This window comes from Echinops telfairi, unplaced genomic scaffold, assembly GCF_000313985.2.
Source record: "Echinops telfairi isolate 266 unplaced genomic scaffold, ASM31398v2 ScPeMD7_5592;HRSCAF=6446, whole genome shotgun sequence".
Taxonomy (NCBI): domain Eukaryota; kingdom Metazoa; phylum Chordata; class Mammalia; order Afrosoricida; family Tenrecidae; genus Echinops; species Echinops telfairi.
Window position 1 is genome coordinate 40,602,429 of NW_022109491.1, and position 20,475 is coordinate 40,622,903.

The 20,475-nt window shown below is 37.8% G+C and overlaps 1 protein-coding gene across 3 annotated transcripts in view; it reads right to left on the reverse strand.

Moving 5' to 3' along the window:
• The window catches only part of TASP1 (taspase 1), a 311,341-nt gene that overhangs the window by 213,095 nt on the left and 77,771 nt on the right, over window positions 1-20,475 (reverse strand). For all 3 annotated transcript variants that reach the window (XR_006680566.1, XM_004698159.2, XM_045295276.1), the window contains exon 7: window positions 4,368-4,447. Coding sequence is in view for 2 of the 3 variants with exons in the window: in XM_004698159.2 (XP_004698216.1) it covers window positions 4,368-4,447 (80 nt within the window). In the remaining variant the exon portion in view is untranslated. The remainder of the gene's footprint in view (window positions 1-4,367; window positions 4,448-20,475) is intronic.

Genomic DNA, 20,475 nt, shown 5'->3' on the forward strand with positions numbered 1-20,475 from the left:
CTAGAAAACAATATGGCAGTTAAAGGTAAACGTGCTACTGCCATATGACCTAGCAATTGTTCCCATAGGCATTTATCGCAGCAGATAAAAACCTGTACAAAAATAGAACAGTCAATTTACTCATAATAGCAAAATAATCGAATAGAAGATATCGTTTAACAGGTAAACAATCAAATTACAGTGTATTCAGCAATAAAAAGGAACAAGTGATTGTATAAACCTAACTATTAAATTAATCCACAGAAAATTATGACTAGAAAAAGACAACCCCATGGGGTTATATAATGTATAAGAATGTTTTAAAACATTCTTGAAATGGCAAAATGTCACAAAAGAAAAATATGGGTTACAGAGGATGAAAAACTGTGAAAGGAGCAGGTTTGGCTGTAAGAGGACAAAATGGAATGAAGAGGGAATGGAAATTTTCTGTATATTTACTTATTCAAAGTCCATATTCTAGTTGTGATATTGTACTAGAATTCTGCATGATGTAGCCAATAAAGCATATGAGTTTATAATTATTTCAAAATAAAATGTTTAAAAAGTAAAATCAAGCGCTGTGGCCCTGTGCGTTGGGTGCTGGGCTACTAATTTCAAGGTTGGTGGTTCACAAACATCATGGCACTCCATAAGACTACTCCCATAGTGATTTGTAAGAGCAGAAAAGGTCACTGTAGGTCAGAGATGATTCACATACCAACAAGATAAACTCCACAATCCATACATTAAAAAATGTTTTATATCAATCATGTTCTCTTTTAAAGTGTCTTGATCAAGGCAGAAAAATATAACAACACAATCTATCCAATAGGAATAAAGAACAGAGCAGTGATTAATGTCTCCAACTACAGCCCCAAGAGTTGGATATTAAACTCAACAACTGCTCTCGGGGGTGGGGTACTGGAGAAACAAATCATAAGATAGAGAGTAGATGTTTGTTTGACCTCTCCCTCATGGAAGTTTTCCTTCTTTGTCTAGCCAGAGGTCAGATAAAGCCACACTTAATTTAACAATGTATTTCAGGTCCAACAGAAGTAATGACTAAAAATTAAGAAATTGTTTTTCACATACAATGGAAGTTCTTTTCCAATGGATAGTAAAGTTATTCTGCTTAAAAGTTTAACTGTAATAAGCCTTCTCGAAGAACTCTAATGTATGCACAAGCTTTACCTTAGATGTTTTCAACATGGACAGTACACTGAAATTACCAACAAAACTTTAAAAATTGTGGCTACCAGAGTCCTAGATTTTGAGTTGCTGATTTAATCAATTTGAGATATGATCAGGTCTTCAAATTTTTTCAAAGGTCCCGAGTAGTTCTAATGTACCAAGGTTGAGAACCTTGGTTGAGAACCATTATAATGGTTATACCTCACATCAAAAAAGGATCTATGACTAAAATCATCTTGTCAGTCAATGCAAATAAGCTACACCTATTAAATTCTGATAAAATCCCATCTAGGCTCATTTTCATATCCAATATACTAATAGTGATAATAATATTTATAGTTAACATTTAAGTCTTTCTAGGTACTACAACTTGGGATGTGAATACTTTATACATTATTTCAAGTAATCAGAACATCTCCACGAGAAAAGCAGCATGTCCATGTTCACAATCGCACATAAAGCTCTGAATTTGCTGCTCTCAACTACTGTGTAGTCATTAACAGCAGTGACTTGACACAACCAGATTATCAAAAGCCCCCAGACCAAACCCATTGCATTGAGTCTATTCTAATTCATAGCAATCCTATAGGACATGGCAATACTGCCTTGTAGAATTTCCAAGGCTATACTTATTTATGAGAAAACAGTGACACATCTTTCTCCCATGGAGTGGCTAGTGCATTCACCCTGCTAACTGACTAGTTATCGGCTGAGCACTTAAATCACCACAACGACAGGGTTCTTTTATGAAGGGGAAGATCTGGTAATAGGCAGGAAAGAGGCAAATGTACATCCTACCTTGTATAAGACAGAATTCCACTTACAACCATTGACCCTAATGATACATTTGTATAAGAATGTATACAGAAATAGCTATAGCACCATCAATACTAATGGCCAAGTCTAGAAAACTAAAGCAGAATGTCCATAAATAAAAGAATACTCTATGTTAAAGTGCTTCTTCTCACCCACTGCCATCAAATCAATGCTGACTCAGAGTGACCCTAAAGGACAGGTAGAACTGCCTCTGTGAGTTTCCCAGGCTGTAACTCTTTAAAGGAGATAGAACTTGACTGAAAGTAGAGATGTTCACATGTGTTTCATTGACTATGCAAAAGCATTTGAATATGTAAATCATAACAAACTATGAATAATATTGTGAAGAATGGGAAGTCCAGTGCACTGCATTAAGCTTTGGGAAATGTGTACATAGACCAAGAGGCAGTCATTGAAACAGAACAAGGGAACAATGAATAGTTTAAAATCAGGGAAGATGTGACAGGGTTGTATCCTTTCACCATACTTACTCATTCTAGATCAGTGGTTCTCAACCTGTGGGTCGCAACCCCTCTGGGGGTCAAACGACCCTTCCACAGGGGTCGCCCAATTCATAACAGTAGCAAAATTACAGTTATGAAGTAGCAACGAAAATTATGTTATGGTTGGGGGATCACAACATGAAGAACTGTATTAAAGAGTGACAGCATTAAGAAGGTTGAGAACCACCGTTCTAGATGCTAAGCAAATAATCCAAGAAGCTGAACTATATGAAAAAGAATGTGGCATCAGGATTGGAAAAACTCAACCTTGCTTGCGAGGATTTGAAGCACTTACTGATGAAGATAAATGACAAAAGTCTTCAGTATGGATTATACCATATGTAAAGAAAACAAATAACGTAAATCAAAACAAAAATCTTAGCAACTAGACCCATAAACAATATCATGACAAATAAGAAAAGATTAAAATTTTTAAGAATTTAATTTACCTGGATCCACAATCAATGTCAATGGAGTCAAGACATAAAATGATAAAATGCACTGAACTGATATTCAACAAAATACTTCTTTGAAATATTAAAGAACAAAGGCATCACTTTGGGGACTAAGATGCGTCTCACATAAGCCTTTTCAACCCGTTCAGGTGCATGCAAACTCCGCACAATGAACAAATGATTCATTTGAATTACAGTGTTCATAAAGAATGTTGAAACACTGTGGGCTCCAGAAGATTGGTACTTTGGACAAACTATCAGGAGGAAACAGTTCAAAGAGAAGAGTATCATGATTGGTAAAGCAAAGGATGAGCGAAAAAGAGGAAGGCCTTCAATGAGATGGACTGAATCGATGGCTCCAAAAGTCGGCTCAATCAAAACAATAACTGTGAGGATGGCCCAGGACCTGGCGTGATAATCATTAAGATATACATAAAGTCACTATGAGTTAGCACTGGCTCAAGGGCACCTAACTACGACACCACAAAACAGAATCATCTTTCTTATGAATCTTGATTTCCTTGAATTAATGATTCTCCATTTGTTTTTTTAGTTAGCTACAAATTTGATTTATAGACCAGGTTAGCAATAGAATTTTAATAAAACACAACTATGATGTTTTTCCTATTTCCTTCTTATGCATAAAATATAAGTTGTCATTTCTTTTAAAAATAAATGTGTAATATATACACATGTGCTCTCTTCCTTTTACCTAATCATCAAATTTAATCATCAGCAGGCTTTACTTGCCATAAATAGCTCTAGTCACTGAAAAATTTCCTTAAAGAATATAGGGTAATTTAATTACTCATATTCTTCTGTGTTAGATATATAATTCAAAAAATGTATATATTCTTAATAATGCTCACTGAACAACCATCTATATTTCCAAATAAAAGTTTCTAGAAGTAGAACATATTTAAGGATTTAATTTATACTTCAACTGCCCTCGAAAATCATTGCCAACTTGTATTTGTGCCCTCAGTGTATTATGTCTTTTCACTAGACACTTAAGAGCAGTAATATCTTTGTGACAAGAATTTTTCAGTTTTAGCAATTATATAGTCATACTTTTGTTGTTCCTTCTTCTGCACTTATACTTAGAAAAATAATTCCTCGACTCAGGGTAGTTACATATGCTTTTTCTCTCCATTTCTTTGGGAATGGTGCGTAATTATTAAGTAACCTAAAAGGGATTATTTGTGATTCTTTTATAAAATCATCAGAAATCAATGGTAGTGGCAGCAACTCAGAAATATAAAGGTGACTTAAATAATTTTTTACCTATCTTTTAACTGTACTTATCTCAACATATACACTTTCTTCTGTGAACATTTTTAATATCTGGATCTTAACAGAAGCAATGAAACGCTTTCAGGTATATATAATCATATGCTTAATTTTGTTTTAAGTTTTTACTCACTTGTATTCATGATGTTAGGAGGGCAAGAGGATATCCCATGATCTAGTGCCCATCTGTAGGCTCCTTCTCCAACTAAAAAGCTAACAACAAAAAATATATTCTTTTAAAAGGTCGAAGTATCATCTTCTCCTACATAAATAATATGTTAAGGCAATAGGAAAAAATCTTGCACATAAACATAAATCTGTATTTAGCAAAAAATAGCAAAAAAATAAACTCACTGCTGAGTCAATTCTGACTCAAAGCTACCCTATAAGACAGAGTAGCACTGCTCCTGTGGGTTTCAGACTATCAATCTCTATGGGAACAGAAAGCCTCATCTTTCCTGAATGCATCAGCTGATGGTTGCAAACTGCTGAGCTTGTTGGTTCCCATGAGAAATACAAGCTGTTCCCAGGTTGTGGACGGCCAACTTACCTACAACCTGCAATTACTAACCAACTCCCATAAAGCCCACTACATTAAAAATTTAAGGGATGTATAAAAGTTCATAATACCAGCATGACTCTGTGGCACTTAGGAAAAATCGGGCTGAGTTTACAGTGAGTTTCTTCACTTACTCCAAAAGTGATTTTTAAACCCTAAACTACAAGTTTCAACATACAAAAGTCAATACATAGGTAGTTAGCTAACAACATAAGACTTATTTACAAAGATTTCAAATAGTATGCTAGATAATGAACTACCCCATTTCCGATGTAATTTGACAAAGCAAGTAATAATGTAATAAGCAGTTACTATAATAATCAAGTCACTTCATCTCCATTCATATCCAAGTTCTTAAACATCTTTGCAAGCTATGCATGAATTTTTTTTAAATGTAAAACTGTTTGTGCATTTCCCACTCCCTATTTTCATTTTTACTCTTCCAACCATTCTAAAGCTAAAAATTCTAGTAACATATACTGAAGTCTTAAGATCCAACTATTAATAAAATGGAAAAGCAAAATCTAAAAATATAGAAACATATATGGCTCAAAAGAGCAACTGAAAGGTTATGCTTAATATTAATTTCCAATACATACATAAAGGTGAACTGGGGACATATTAGAAAGAAGAAGAAGAAAAACTACAACTGATAGTATAATAGGTTAAGGCAGTGGTTCTCAACCTGTGGATCGTGACACCTTTGGGGGTTGAATAACCCTTTCACAGGAGTCGCCAGATTCATAAGAGTAGCAAAATGACAGTTATGAAGTAGCAATGAAAATAATTTTATGGTTGGAGGGTCACCACAACATGAGAACTGTATTAAAGGATCATGGCATTAGGAAGGTTGAGAACCACTGGGTTAAGGGTTGGACTGCTTATGTCAAGATAGGTGGTTCAAACCCACCAATCACTCTACAGGAGAAAGATGAGGTTGTTTGCTATATAAGAGGAATCAACTTTATGGCAGTATGGTTTGGAATAGATTTTAGCACTTCCTCCTAGAAAAGGAATTTGATAAGAAAAAACTTCTCTTCATGTGAAAATGAAAAACAATAAATTAACTAGTCAAGAAAGAATTTGAAGCTTAATCTAATATTTCTGAATTCCTGCTATAAAATTTGAGTTCATTTATAGTACCTAGAATCAGTGTTATTTTACAAAATGTTCCTAATTTTATTTTTATTAATGTTTTATTCTAAACAAAATAATTTTGCTGCTGTCATCTATACACATTTTTAAATAATCTAGGCATTTTTAAATATTTACAAGATCACCTCCGATCATAGCGGAGGGGTGTGAATAGCTTGCTATCAGACAGGGAGCATTGCAAACCAATTATGGCAGATGTAGTTAGATTAAATTTGATTTCTAATAACATATACTGAAGTCTTAAGATCTAACTATTAATAAAATGGAAAAACAAAATCTGAAAATATAGAAACATATATGGCTCAAAAGAGCAACTGAAAGGTTGCTCTTTTTTTATTTCTCTTTGGGCCCATTTTAAATTTTCAGCTTTTAAAATTTTTGCTTTCTTTTTGAATGAAGTTTTACTATGTTTTGTCCAGTCATTGTGTTTTTGTTGTATTTTTTGTTAGTATGTTTTGGTTTGGCATTTATTTGGGGGGGTGGGGTACTTGTTTCCTCTTTGTGCTTTGTATGATTTTCTGTATATGAAATCCAGGATAGGCAGCTCTATAGAGCCTTCAACAAGAATGTCTAAGGGCAAGGGAAGAAAGAATGGAGGAAAATGGGAAGCTAACAATGATACAAAAAGAAAATGTTCTGAAATTAATTGTGGTGATAGGTGGTGATATCTTCATATGACTGAATGACTATGATACATGAAGTATAAGCTGATGAAAATATTTTTAAAATATTCACAGGAAGGCTTATCTTTAAATGTCATTTTATATATATTAATACTGAAAATATAAACTTTCCTTACTATTAAAAACTTGAATATAAAACAGTTGGTCATCATATTAAATGTCATACTGATTCTGAAATCATTTTAAACTGTTTAAATCTATGCAAGCTTTTGCTACAAACTATATTAACATTTTAAAATCACTTTCCAGAAAATTAAATGCAGTGCCAATACCATCTTCTTTCGTGCTTCCAACTCTACAAAGAGAAAGTTTTTAGAAAAAAGTTTACCCCAATTAAAAAATCCCAGTGGGGTTTGATTAAGTGCAATGTAGTCGAGAAGAATTACTGAGAGTTGAATGAAGGTTGAACATTTTAGTGGGACAGGAGGAAAGTAAAAAGAAATAGAGGAAAGAAGTAGGAGATAAAAGATATTTATAGAGGTATAAATATAGGCAAGTACATATGCAAATATATTTATAGCGATAGGGATATAGGTCTATGTACATATATTTAAATGTTAAGTATTAAAGTAGCAGACGGACATTGGGTCTCCACTCAAGTACCCCCTCAATGCAAAAAGACTTTGTTCTAATAACCTGGCTTTCTGTGATGCTCACCTTCCTGGCATGATTGCTGAAGAAAAAAATAGATGCATAAGCAAATGTGGTGCCAAGAAAGCTGATGGTGCCGGCTATTAAAAGATACAGTGTCTGGGGTCTTAAAGGCTGGAAGTTAAACAAGCAGCCATCTAGGAGGGAAGCAGCAAAGGCCACATGTAAAAACCCCACTAGCCTGTGTGATCACATGGTGTCCATGGGATCAGGTATCAGGCATCAGATGGCCCAAGGCAAACAATTAAATCTATGTGAATGCAGTGAAGACACAACACTCATCTGTAGACAAATGGACAACCCTTCACAGAAAGTTACAAGGAAGAAACAAGTCAGCCAGGGTGCTGCAAATATATCCATGAAAGTGGTAAAGGATACAAAAGACAAGTTATGAAAACTTCTCAGACATCACCAAACACCTTGCGGGATGAGTCACTGGGCCTGGGGCATCTCTGGGAACACAAAGGTCAACTGGCATAACATAATTCACTAAAACAGTGCTCTCTATATAATTTAGTGAATAGCTACTAGGGCAGTGGTTCTCAACCTGTGGGCTGTGACCCCTTTGGGGGGGTCGAATGACCCTTTCACAGGGGTCGCCTGATTCACAACAGTAGCAAAAGTACACTTACGATGTAACAATGAAAATAATTTTATGGTTGGGGGGTCACCACAACATGAGGATCTGTATTAGAAGGTTGAGAACCACTGTACTAGGGTCTTAAAAGCTTGTGACAAGTCCTTTAATGTGAAATTATTGGTCTCTCCCTATCCAGAGAAGAAAAAAATGAAGAAAACAAAAGAAGCACAGAACTAATGAATCCAATGGGACTAATGGACCATGTAAATATCAGTCTCCAAAACCCGGAGAAAAGAACTATAGATGGTGCCGGGCTACCACTCCCAAGTACTCTGAAAAGGTTCACATTAGCAGGCCCTGCATGGAGAAAATTGTGAAACACAATCCAAAATCACAAAAGAGACCAAGTTCACTGGTCATACAGACACTGGTGGAAGTCCCAAGACTGTGGCCCTCACCCTTCAGGCCTGGAATTGAATCCACCTCCATTTAAAATCGAAAGGGCAGCACTTAACCAAACAGAGTTTAGAGGGTTGAGAATAAAGGAGGAATGGAATAAGGAAGTACAAGAGTGGGATGTGTGATGGTAAATTGAAGGGATTGAACTGGTTGAGTTGAATCGGCATATGGTTGATTGAATATAAAATATGATCTCTCTTTAGACCTAATTGACAATAAAAAGTGTAGTACAATCAAGAAAGAAAACTCCAATGGCTCTAGGTGATGATTGGATTTTGTATGGTTAGATTTTATATCAGCTTGATGCACCTGTGAGAAGGGATGGCTGACGTTCAACCTCTGAATCAGGATAAAGCCTAATGATGTCTCCTTCAAGGCATAGGCTTTTGACATGAGATACTGTGGAGAACTGTCTTTGTCTCTGCTGTCTCTGTGACTTCTGTATTTCCTGGATTCTGCATCTGATGCCTGGGCCATGCTGCCGATTGTCCCTGACAGCTGTCAGTATGCAGTCACGTTCCTGCTGACTCGGGATCCGCACAAGGCTGCACCTACTAGCCTGTGGTCTCCTTGCTTCCTACTTCATTTTGCAGTTTCATCAACTGGCAGAAGGGTGAGTAGGGAGGGGGCTCCCACTAGAAACTGACCCATGCATGAGTTAGACTGCCCTGGGCTACTTTATTGATATAAAAATTCATCCTGATATAAAATTATTTCTTATGTATACATGACTGTCACTGGTTTTGTTCCTCTAGAAAACTCAGCCTAATACTACCATAAAATATATATCCAAAATTTGACCACTTGCCATCCCTGCTACCATCTTCAGCCTAAGGCTTAAGCAAGCAGGACTCTAAACCATCATCATCTATCACCTGGATTGTTGCAATGGTCCCTAGCGAATTTCAACATTTTCATGCTTGGCTTACCCTGTCCTGTCCACCATTTATTTTCAACACACCAGCCACTGAAATTCTTATAAAACAAAAGTCAGATAATGATAATCTTCTTCTCACACCCTGAAAACCTTCTTGTATGGTATGCTAGTGTACAAACTAGTGTCTCCACACAAATGTAAGATTCCATATGGTCTGATCCTTACTTCTGTTCAGCCCCCATCCAACCACTAAATCTTACTCCTGCCTCAATCTACAACAGTCTCTTGCAGTAACACAAACATGAGAAGAAGGCATAAGAACATGTCTTTGTCCCGACTGTTCCCTCAATCTGGAAGCCTAGTGTCTCAAATACCTAAGCCTTTCATCTGCTCAAATATCCTCCCTGATGAGGCCTATTTAAGATTGCAACCAGAAACGCTATTACCAGTCTAAATTCCCTTTATAGTGCTTTATACTATAGTTTATAGATCATATCTGCCTTCTTCAAATAAACTGCTTTCCTATCATTATCAAATATATAAATATATTTACATATGTACATGCCTGTTTTTAGACCTCTATAAATGTCCTTTGCCTCCCAATTCTTTCCTCTATTTCCTTTTACTTTCCTCTTGTCCCACTATCATGTTCAGCCTTTGTTCAAGTTTCAGTAATTCCTCTCGGTTACATTGTCCTTAATCACGCCCTATCAGGCATCCTATGCCCTCCTTGCCATCGATTTTACATCGCTTTTTGTTCCCTTGTCCCTGGTTTTCTTGGCACCTCCCTTCCTCTCCCTAACCTCTCCCATGTCCCCCTAGAACCATTGATCCCGTTGTTTTCTCCTCCGGAATGTTTTTCCCACCTGTCTTATCTAGATAGATATGCAACAACAATAATGAGCACAAAAACAGGGATGGGGGGGGGCTGAAGGGGGGAATGAGCTGATAACAAGGGCCCAAGTAAAAAGAAAATGCTGTAAAAATGATGATGGCAACATATGTACAACTGTGCTTGACACAATGAATGGATGTATGGATTGTGATAAGACCTATAAGAGCCCCCAATAAAATGATTAAAAAAATAATAATCATAAACTCCAAGATGCATGAAGTTTTGGTTTTCAATTACAAGATCTAAAGCAACTGAATGGGCCTGTGCCTTCATTGAATTGAACTGTGCCTGAAGCATACACATTTTCCATAAACCACAAAATAAATTAGAGGGTCAAACTTCCCTATGTTGAAAAGACATTATTTGCCCAGTGTCATACTGAGTTTTAATTTACATTAAGTCTCACCAAAGGGAGAAGTCCATATTTGTTCCCATTCCAAAGAAAGATGACTCAACAGAATGTACAATTATCAAACAATATCATTTAAAATTACATGCAAGTAAACTTTTGCTGAAGATCATTCAAATATGGTTGAAATGGGACTCTGACAGGAAACTGATGACAATTCAAGCTGGTTCAAGCTACAGCCCAAGGGGTATCATTGGAAAAGTAAGACAAACCTTGGCTGAAAGCAGAGAAGAATAGAAAATGTCCGCTTGTGTTTTATTGACTATACAAAGGCATTCGACTGTGTGGCTCCTAAGTTATAGAAAACATTGAGAACAGGAATTAATGAACACTACATTGTACTTATGAAGAACCTGTACATAGGCCAAGAGGGAGTTATTCACAAAATAAGGGAATACTGCCTGGTGTAAAACCAGGAAAGATGTACAAATGGTTCTATCCTTTCAGTATACTTATTGCGACGTGTGCTGGGCAAATAATCCAAGTAGGCTAAGAAGAACTTGGCTTTAAGGTGGAGGAAAGCTTACTAACAAGCTCCAACGTGGCGATGACACAATTCTGCTAGCTGAAAACAAGGAGGCCATGCAACTTACTGACAAAGATCAAGGACAGCAGCCTTCAGTAAGGATGATAAACCAAAGCCTTACAGAGAAGATCATGATAAAAAACAACAAAGCTGCCAACTCTTACACTTGACTTGGTTCTAGAGTCAATCCTGATGGAAGCAGCAGTGAAGAAACCAAAGAAGGAATCTGCATTCAGCAAATCTGCTGCAATAAACTTCTTCCAAGTGAATTGCAAGCATGTCACTTTGAAGGCTGAGATACACCCAATGCAAGCCATGGGATTTTCAATCACCAAATATACATATAAAAGCCAGACAAATAATAAAGAAGACCGAGAAGAATGGATGCAGCTGAATTATGGTGTTGGCAAAGAATGTTGAAAGTGGACTATCAAAAGAACAAACAAACCTCTCTCTGAAGGCAAATAATGCCTTATCAGACCAGTCCCTGGAAAAGGACATCATGCTTGGTAAAGGAGAAGACGATTCGCAACAAGATGGGCTGATACAGTGACAATGAACAGAAACATAACAAAATAGTGAGGATGGCACAGGACTGAACAAGTGTTTCGTTTTGTTCTGTTGTACGCAGGTCGCTGTGAGTCAGAACTGACTTGAGGCACCCAAGAACAAGGTGTCAGTGAATTCTTTAATGTGAATCATCTACAAAGTCTCTGCAGGGCCCAAGAAACAAACTTGTTCTCTGTGCGTGTGGTTAGATAGAATTCACCAACGATTAACTGTTAGCAAGTTTCTTGCCATAGCCCTTCTGCTAGACATGAGACCTCTGAGAAGCAGAAGAGGGAAATCTCACTACCAGCAAGAGCCAGGAGTGAGCCACGCAATGAATGTCCTTGACCCAGAAGAGCTTGGACATCTGAGGAGTGGCAGAGGAGCAGCAGCCACGTCGGGAGACAGGGAATGAGATAGAGTGTTGGACTTTCTAGCCCACAGAGCAAGGAACGCCGAGTGTTTGAGGGCAGGACGCTAGCTTATGCAATGGAATGGATCTGGGCACTTAACTGGGGTAGCTGCCCTCGCTGACCCACAGAGCTTGAGCTGAATGCCTTCCTGTTGAGGCTTATAATGGAATGGTAAGCCCTTTGTGTGGGTATTTATTAGCAACCATGTAAGAGTTTTGTAACACCTTTTGTTCATTTCTCACCTGCATTGGAAGTGAATAACCTCCTTTGTAAACCTTATTAATATTGTCTGTGCATTCTGTGTGGTCACTGCAATGAAATATTGCATTCAGTAGAGAAAAAGTAAAACTGTTGTGAATGACAAAACAAAAATAATAAATTTACTTTTTCAAAGAAGTGTGACTCTAACATTAGTCTCAAAATGATGTGATTTAGTGATTCATAAAGTTCACAACAATCCTCAGGGACCTTAGTAATCAAAGCACATTGTTGTGGATGAAAAATACATAGGAGGATATGACCATCCTGATTGCTTCTTCGCTGAACTTAAAAACTGCTTTCTATTACCATATACCCAAAGGGGATGATTTATAATGGTGCCTACAAAAAATGATATTGATGTCTCTAAAGTGAATCAGGGACGTATATAAATCATAGACATATAAATGAATTTTGAGCACATACTTAATCATAGTCTTAATCTAAGTTCTTGTGATATGACCCTACTCGATACTTGTCCTCATTAAGAGATCACTGGCAATATGGGTACTAGAGCAAACCAGGAAGAAAAATCCAAATGATGCCCTGTTATCAGAAAGAATACTATCTGGGGTCTTTAAGGCTTATTTTTCAAAAAGGAGACAGGTAAAGGAGGTGTCAGGGAAATCCACACAGAACAAGCCCACCAGGTCTACATGATTCAAGGATTGTAAATAATAGACCAGAGGAGGGAATGTCATTAGAGCAAAAATTAAGCACCAGTTTGCAGAATGCTATGGATGACAGTGAAAGCCCAAAATCTGTTTGCAAGGTCCCCATGTGAATTAAGTGTCTGGTGAATCCTGTCTGACCAGAGACCAGGGATGTGAATAGCTTTGCTCTCAGGAAAAGTGACTTAACAGGTGGATTGTTTTAGATGTTTGTTGTAAGGAGCCATCAAGTCGGTTCATACTCAGTGACCATGTGCACAATAGAACAAAGCACTGCTCAGTTGTGAGCCAGTCTCACAAATTTTCCTATGACGGTGGCTATTGTTACAGCCACTGTGTCCATCCCTCTACTTGAGGGGCTTCCTCTTTTTTCCTGCCCCTCCACTTTACCAAACATGATGTCCTTCTCCAGAGACTGGTATCACCTAATGGCATGTCCAAAGTATGTAAGATGAAGTCTTGCCATTCTTGCCTCTAAGAAGCATTCTGGGACTACTTCCCTAAGACAGATCTGTTTACCCTTTAGCAGTCTAAGGGGACTTCCAGTATTCATCACTAACACCACAATTCGAAGCTATTAGTTTTTCTGTGGTCTTCTTTATTCAATGTTCAACTTTCAAATGCATATGACACAAATGAAAATACCATGGCTTGGGTCAGGTACACCTTAGTCCTCTAAGCAACATCCTTGTTTTTCAACACTCTACAGTGGTCTTGTGCAGCTGATTTATCCATCAGCACTGACTGTGAAACCAAGCAAGGTGAAATTCTTGACAACTCCAATCTTTTCTCGCTCATGATGTTACCTATTGGTCCAGTTGTAAGGATTTTTTATTTCTTTACATTGAGTTGCAATCCATATCAAATGCTGCAATTCTTAATCTTCATCAGCAAGTGATTCAAGTCCTTCTCACTTTCAACAAGCAAATTATATCATTTGCATATTACAGATTATTAATAAGTCTTCCTCCAGTCGTGATGCTGAATTCTTCATATAATCCAGGATTTCTGATGATTTTCTCAACATACAAATAGAATAAGTATGGTAAGAGGATATGGCCCTGACATCCACCTTGTGTTAGTCTGGGTATATTAGAGAAACAAATCCAGTGACATATGTATATAAAATAGCGTTTCATATACAAGAGCAATTGGATAATGCTCAGTCCAGATCAAGAAAACATCCCAGCCCAGTCCAGGTCAAATTCATAAGTCCGATATTAGCCTATACATCTGATACCTATCTATAAATTCCTCTTTAACTCATGAAACACATGCAAAGATGCTGAATACAGGAAGATTACAGGCCAGTGGGTGGAAAGTCTTTTGGAACCAGTAGAAGCTTCTCAACACTGGTAGGGGTCTCCTTCAACTCCAGGGCTCTAGTGTAGCTCCAAGTGTCTTCTCAACAGGAATGTCTTGCAGGGAATCAGTGTGTCCAGCCTCCAGCGAGCTATTTATCTCCTTCGCACCTCCAAATGAGGTCATCTAGCTGACCTGATTGACCCGCTAAAGTCTACCCCTTCATTCTTAAGTCTCACATTGACAACAGATTATGTAACTACCACATACCTTTACTGATTTTAAACCAAACAATATTCCCTTTTTCTGTTCACACAACTGCCTCTTGATCCACGTTCAAGTTCCACATGAGTACAATGAAGTGTTCTCCAAATTCCCATTCTTTCCATGGTTATCCATAGGTTTTATGATCCACACACGTGAACGCCTTTGCATAGTGACTAAAGCCCAAGTAAATATATTCCTGGTATTCTCTACTTTGAATCAAGATCTATCTAACAGCTCTTGTTCCATGTCCTCTTCTGAATCTGGCCTGCACCTATGGCTGCTCCCTGTCAATGTACTGCTGCAACTGTGGTTGGATAATCTTCAGTAAAATTTTGCTTGCATGCGATATCAATGATATTGTTCTATAATTTGAGCATTTGATTACGTCACCATTCTTTAGAATGGGCACAAATATGTATGTCTCCCCGTCAGTTAGCCAAGTAACTGTCTGCCAAGCTTCTTGGCATAGACAAGTAAATGCTTCCAGTTCCTCATCAGCGTATTTAAATGTTCCAGTGTGCATTCCTGAATCCTTGTTTTTGATTAATTCTTTCAATGCAGCTTGAACTTCTCCCTTCAGACCACTGGATCTTGCTCATATGCTATCTCGTAAAATGGAATCATTTTTTTTTTAATCAATTTATTGGGGCTCATACAATTCATCACAATACATAGATCAATTGTGTAAAGCACATCTATACATTTGTTGCCCTCATCATTCCCAAAATTCGCTTTTGGTATACTGGATTTGTGTATTCTTTCCATCTTCCTTTGATACTTCCTGCATCAGTCAATATTTTGCCCATAGAATCTTTCAAGATTGCAACTCGAGGCTTGAAGCTTTTCTTCAGTTCTTTCAGTTTAAGACATATTGAGAGTATTCCTCCTTTCAGTTTTCTAACTCTAGGTCTTTGAACATTTCATTATAATATATGACTGTCTTCTCAAGCTGCCCTTTGAAATTTTCTATTTAGAGCTTTGACTCCATCATTTTTTCCCATTTGCTTTAGCTACTCTATGATTAAGAGCAAGTTTCTCTTCTGACATGCACATTGATCTTTTCTTTCTTTCCTTTCTTTTTAATGGCCTTGTGCTTTCTTCATGAATGATGTTTTTTAATTCCTCCCACAGCTCATCAGGTCTTCTGACATTAGTGTTGAATGTTGCAAATCTGTTTTTGAGATGTTCTCGAAATCCAGGTGGTATTCAGATAGAATCAAGGCCATTTGGGGCTCTTGTGGATTTATTTTAATTTTCTACAGCTTCATCTGAACGTAAATATGAGCAAATGATAGTCTGTTACACAGTCAGCCCCTGGGCTGGCTATAGCTGCTGATATTAAGCTTCTCCATCGTCTCAGCCCACAGGTATAGTCAATTTCATTTCTATGTATTCCAATCTGTAGATGTCCATGCATATAGTCTTATATCAAACACCCCAGGGTAATCTAACCTTATATTCCTTTCAACACTTTCCACACACATTTAATAACCACTCCCACACATATTCTCCAGGTTTTTGTGTGTACATATTAGAAAGCTCTAGCAATTCTTTAGGAGTATACTGTACCTCTTCCTGTATCCCACCTGAATTTTATATTTGATTTATTAAAACTTAAAGTCTACTTAAAGGTCTAAACACAATAATGGGTAAGCATGTTTCCTGGCAACTCTCAACAAAATAAAAATTAAAAATAAACTCTCCATAAAGTAAAGCATCTGCCTCAGGTCATGCTCAGTATATAGACCAAGGTTCCATATCAGCAAGTGACATTGGGCTAACCTCGATTGTGAGTAAAAGGAGTTATGGTTTTACTAATAAAGGATTAATCTCCTCAGATGAGAGATTGAGTACTGTTGGCTCACTTGACTCAACGGATTGTAGGGGTTCAAAGGACCCATCTTCCTGATTACCTGCCTACATATGCCCACCCCAAATGTGGGGTCCCATTTTTTTCCTAATCAATGCCCTCACTTTGACAACAGACAACACCTCAGTTCAAGGCTTCAAATGGCATTATAATTCTGCCATGCTTATGATAAGACTATGAGTTTGGTTTTCAGCAATATCATCTCTTTCCTTAGAAAAGATTAAACTTTCATGTCACAAAAAGAAACTGAGGCCTTTCAAGTAGCACTTGAGCTGTGCCTCTAAAGCCTTGAGCTCTTCTTTATCAGACGGTCTATTGTGGGTTTTTTTGGTTTTTGTTTGTTTGTTTGTTTGTTTGTTTGTTTGTTTTCAGACGGTCTATTGTAGGTACATCAAACAATCGCTTCCCTATACACTTCATCCTGATAAAACTGGAGAAATACGTCAAACATATGATTATCCAGGGCCTCACTTCTCATCAATGCTTCATCTACTGATGACATTTTGTGTATTAGCTTTGCTACCTGAAACCATGGGTTAACAGGACCCTCTTAAACTACTGGTGACAGATTCTTCTATACTAACTGAGGCCTTGAGGTCTAATCAAATTTTAGAAAACAATTTAGAAACTTATCTTTATGATTGCGTTTCTCTAGAACTACTGCTATTACCAAAGGTTTTATGCTAGGGTCTCTAGAGAAGCAAAACTAATGATTATATGTGTGTGTGTGTGTGTGTTGTTACATATATTTATATGTGTGTTGTTTTATATATATGTTTAAATTTTAAAAAAAACATAATCGCTTCTCGGCCCTTTGGCTAAGATCAAGTGTAGTGTAAAAAAAACACACTGATACAGTTGTAAAAGCCCTGATTTAAGTCATTAGGTCCTATGTCAAGCTGGAGGTCTCTCCTGACTCAGCTAGCTGCCGGGGCTGGTGAATCAGGAAGGAGGATGATGAACAAGGAAAAAGTTAGATCATAGGTGGAGATAGAGGTCAATGAATCCACGGTGAGCAGGTTTGGATCAGGCTAAACAGTGGCATGAATTCAAGATTTGGCAGGCAACAGGCTAATGATGGCACCTAGGGTTTGCAGGCATAGAGCAGGCCACTGGCTCAAGTCCAAAAAACCGGAGGCCTTGGATATTGATGCAGGATGGAAATCCATCTACAAGAAGGAAGAAGCCTTCTCACAGAATCGGTTTCAGTAGGAGAAGGGCACACCCCTGAGGAATTTTCCTGTCAATTGTATCAAGGCTGTGATGGGATTAAAGGACTCGTACTGCACCCCAATCTTCCCACAACTGCTTGGCTACTCACAGAAGATGTCATCAAGGAGTTAATTATATTATGATTATATTATGGGAGAATCGTGGCTCCACAAAGGTGATGCAAAACCTAACTCTCACAATGAATTTCCAGGTTTGCAGGGAAGGAGGGAATTAATTTTAATGAGACAGTGGAACCAGAAAAAAATTTATAGTCTTTTTTGAATCAAAGAAAGAAAGAAGCAGCAAAATATAGAAAATAAGTTTTATATAGTAGACCTCAGACAACAGAAGATGGATAATCTAGTGGGACCGGGGGACAATAGAAAACATGTAAGTTAACCATATCGCTGTCCCAGCTTACTGCCTGAAGTTTCCCAGGGCACCATACTGAAAGAGGGACTATAGGCAAAACCTGGAAGTCTCTCTGCATTGAAGAGATAGATCTGGGCAGTCTGTAGCAGAATGCTTATCAGTGCATGTGTGACAGAAAATTACCTGAAACCTAGAAAAGAAAATCCATAAGTTTCAGAAAAATACTTATTCAACAAATGTGCTTGACACAATGGATGGATGTATGGATTGTGATAAGAGTTGTACGAGCCCCCAATAAAATGATTTTTTAAAACAATACTTCTTCAACAAAAATATGGCAAAAAAACCCTCCTATTCTCCCCTGCAAATATGAAAATCCTCATTCTAAGTGAAGATATTATAGTAGTCAGTAGGCCAAGGCTAAATGCATCTCTAGTCAGATGTAATAAATCTTTTTGTTTTCAGACCATTTTATTAGGAGCTGGTCCAGCCATCATACCATTTGATAGTTCAATCATATCAAGCAGTATTGTACAATTGCTACCAAAATCAGTTTCACATGTAATAAATATTAAAGCAAGATGTGAAAGGACTCTCAGGAAAATTGATTGATACAGTGCCTAAAGAACTCAAACTCATAAAAATGATTGTGAGGATAATGCAAGACAAGCAGTGTTTCCTTTCACTGTTTGATGACTAATAATAACAACAACAAAAATGCTGACGAGATTTCAGCAGAGTTTCTAGCCTAAGAAAAAAATGCTTGACAATCCACTTCTAAAACTCAGTCTTTGAAAGTTGTATGGTAACAACAGTCCAATCCACAACTGACCACAGCTATCAAGTGGAATGAGGTAACACTTTGATCCTTTGTGCATGCGTCACGATATATTGGTGTATTAGACAGGGTTCTCTAGAGAGATAAAACCAAATTGCTGATAATTAAATATCTTTATTTATAAAGATGATTAGATATATAACAAGAAATGAACTGTTAAGTTACAGATAAATATATAATATAAGAAATGAACAGTTAAATTATAAGCACTACTAATGGCTCAGAGTTGTGAGAGACTAGCAGCCCTTCTCGTCTCTCTGCTGCCAGATCCCCCTCTATTTATAGAGAGTGAGGCTATCTCAGCACAGCAGCCAATCACAAGGCAGATCACCAACTGTCAACTAACCACCAGTCCCAACTGCCAGTCCCCAGCTCCAGAGATGCCTTAAAGGGACCTCAACTTACAGAGACACAGTCCACAGGCTAGGCATCCCACAGGTAGTGTAGCCTATAAATTGAGGCAAAGAACGAGCAAGGCAGCCGCACACTGGTCCGATGATCAAAGAGCAAGAGACAAGAAAGGCGAGGCTCGCCGAGCCATTATCTCTCTGCCCTTCAGTTAATCCTACTTGTATTTATTGGCCAGGCTGGCATAATAAACTATATCAGTTGGGTAGACTCAATGTCACGTAAGAACATCATACTATATGGCGAAAGATGGAATATTTTCCCCCTAAGATCAACCTTATGACAATGATGTTCATTTTCACCATTGCTACTCAATGTTATAATGAAAGTTCTACACAGAGTAATTAGGGAATGAAAAGTATCAAAGGAAGTAAGGGAGGGAGGGAGAAAGAAAGAAAACCACCAATATTGACATGATTCTATACAATCACAAAGAAAACACAAGAAAGCTACTAGAGCTAATAAATAGTTCAGCAACATTGTAGGGTACAAAATAAACGCAAAAATCTGGTCCTATATGACAGCAATGAATAAAGTGGAATGTTTTTTAATACATTTACAATAGCATAAAAATAATAATATGTACGATTAAACTAAACCACAGATGAGCAATTATATACTGAAAACTATAAAACGTTCTAAAAATAAACAAAATCGTAAGAAGACATCGAATAGCCAAGTATTGGAAATTTCATAATATGAAGATGTCCATACTACCCAAGTGATCTATATATTCCAAGAAATGTATATTGAGGCTGGCCCCGGCCCCTCCCCGGAGAAGAAGTTGTTTCAAAGGATGGCACTGAATCCGCAGCTCCAGGAGAAGGATATATCTGACCAGAGCACACAGGAACAGATGTCGGGGGAGGAGGAGAGACTGGAGCACACCCTGGTCCACCAGACCTTGAGGACGATGACCCCAATTAGAGCAGCCAGTCCACAGAGAGGACCACGTGGCCAGCCCCACTATGAGACATGATGCCCCTCACTGGCCCATGGCCCTGCGGGGGACAACACCAGAGACACAGTGTGGGAATTGCACCCGATCTGATCCCGCTACACTGAGGCAAAGCATTGGGGGGGTGCAGCAGAACAGCAGGGGAGGGGAGCAGCAAAATTCCCAGGGAATGATGAGGGTGGACTTTGGGGACAGGGCGTGGTGCCCCAACAGGCTGGACTGGAAAGCATTCTTAAAGTCCAGCGATCCTTGAACTAACTACAAGCTTTTCTTTCTTGGTATGCTTTAATTTGTTCTTTGTCAGTGGCTTGATGTTGTTGCTGTTTTGT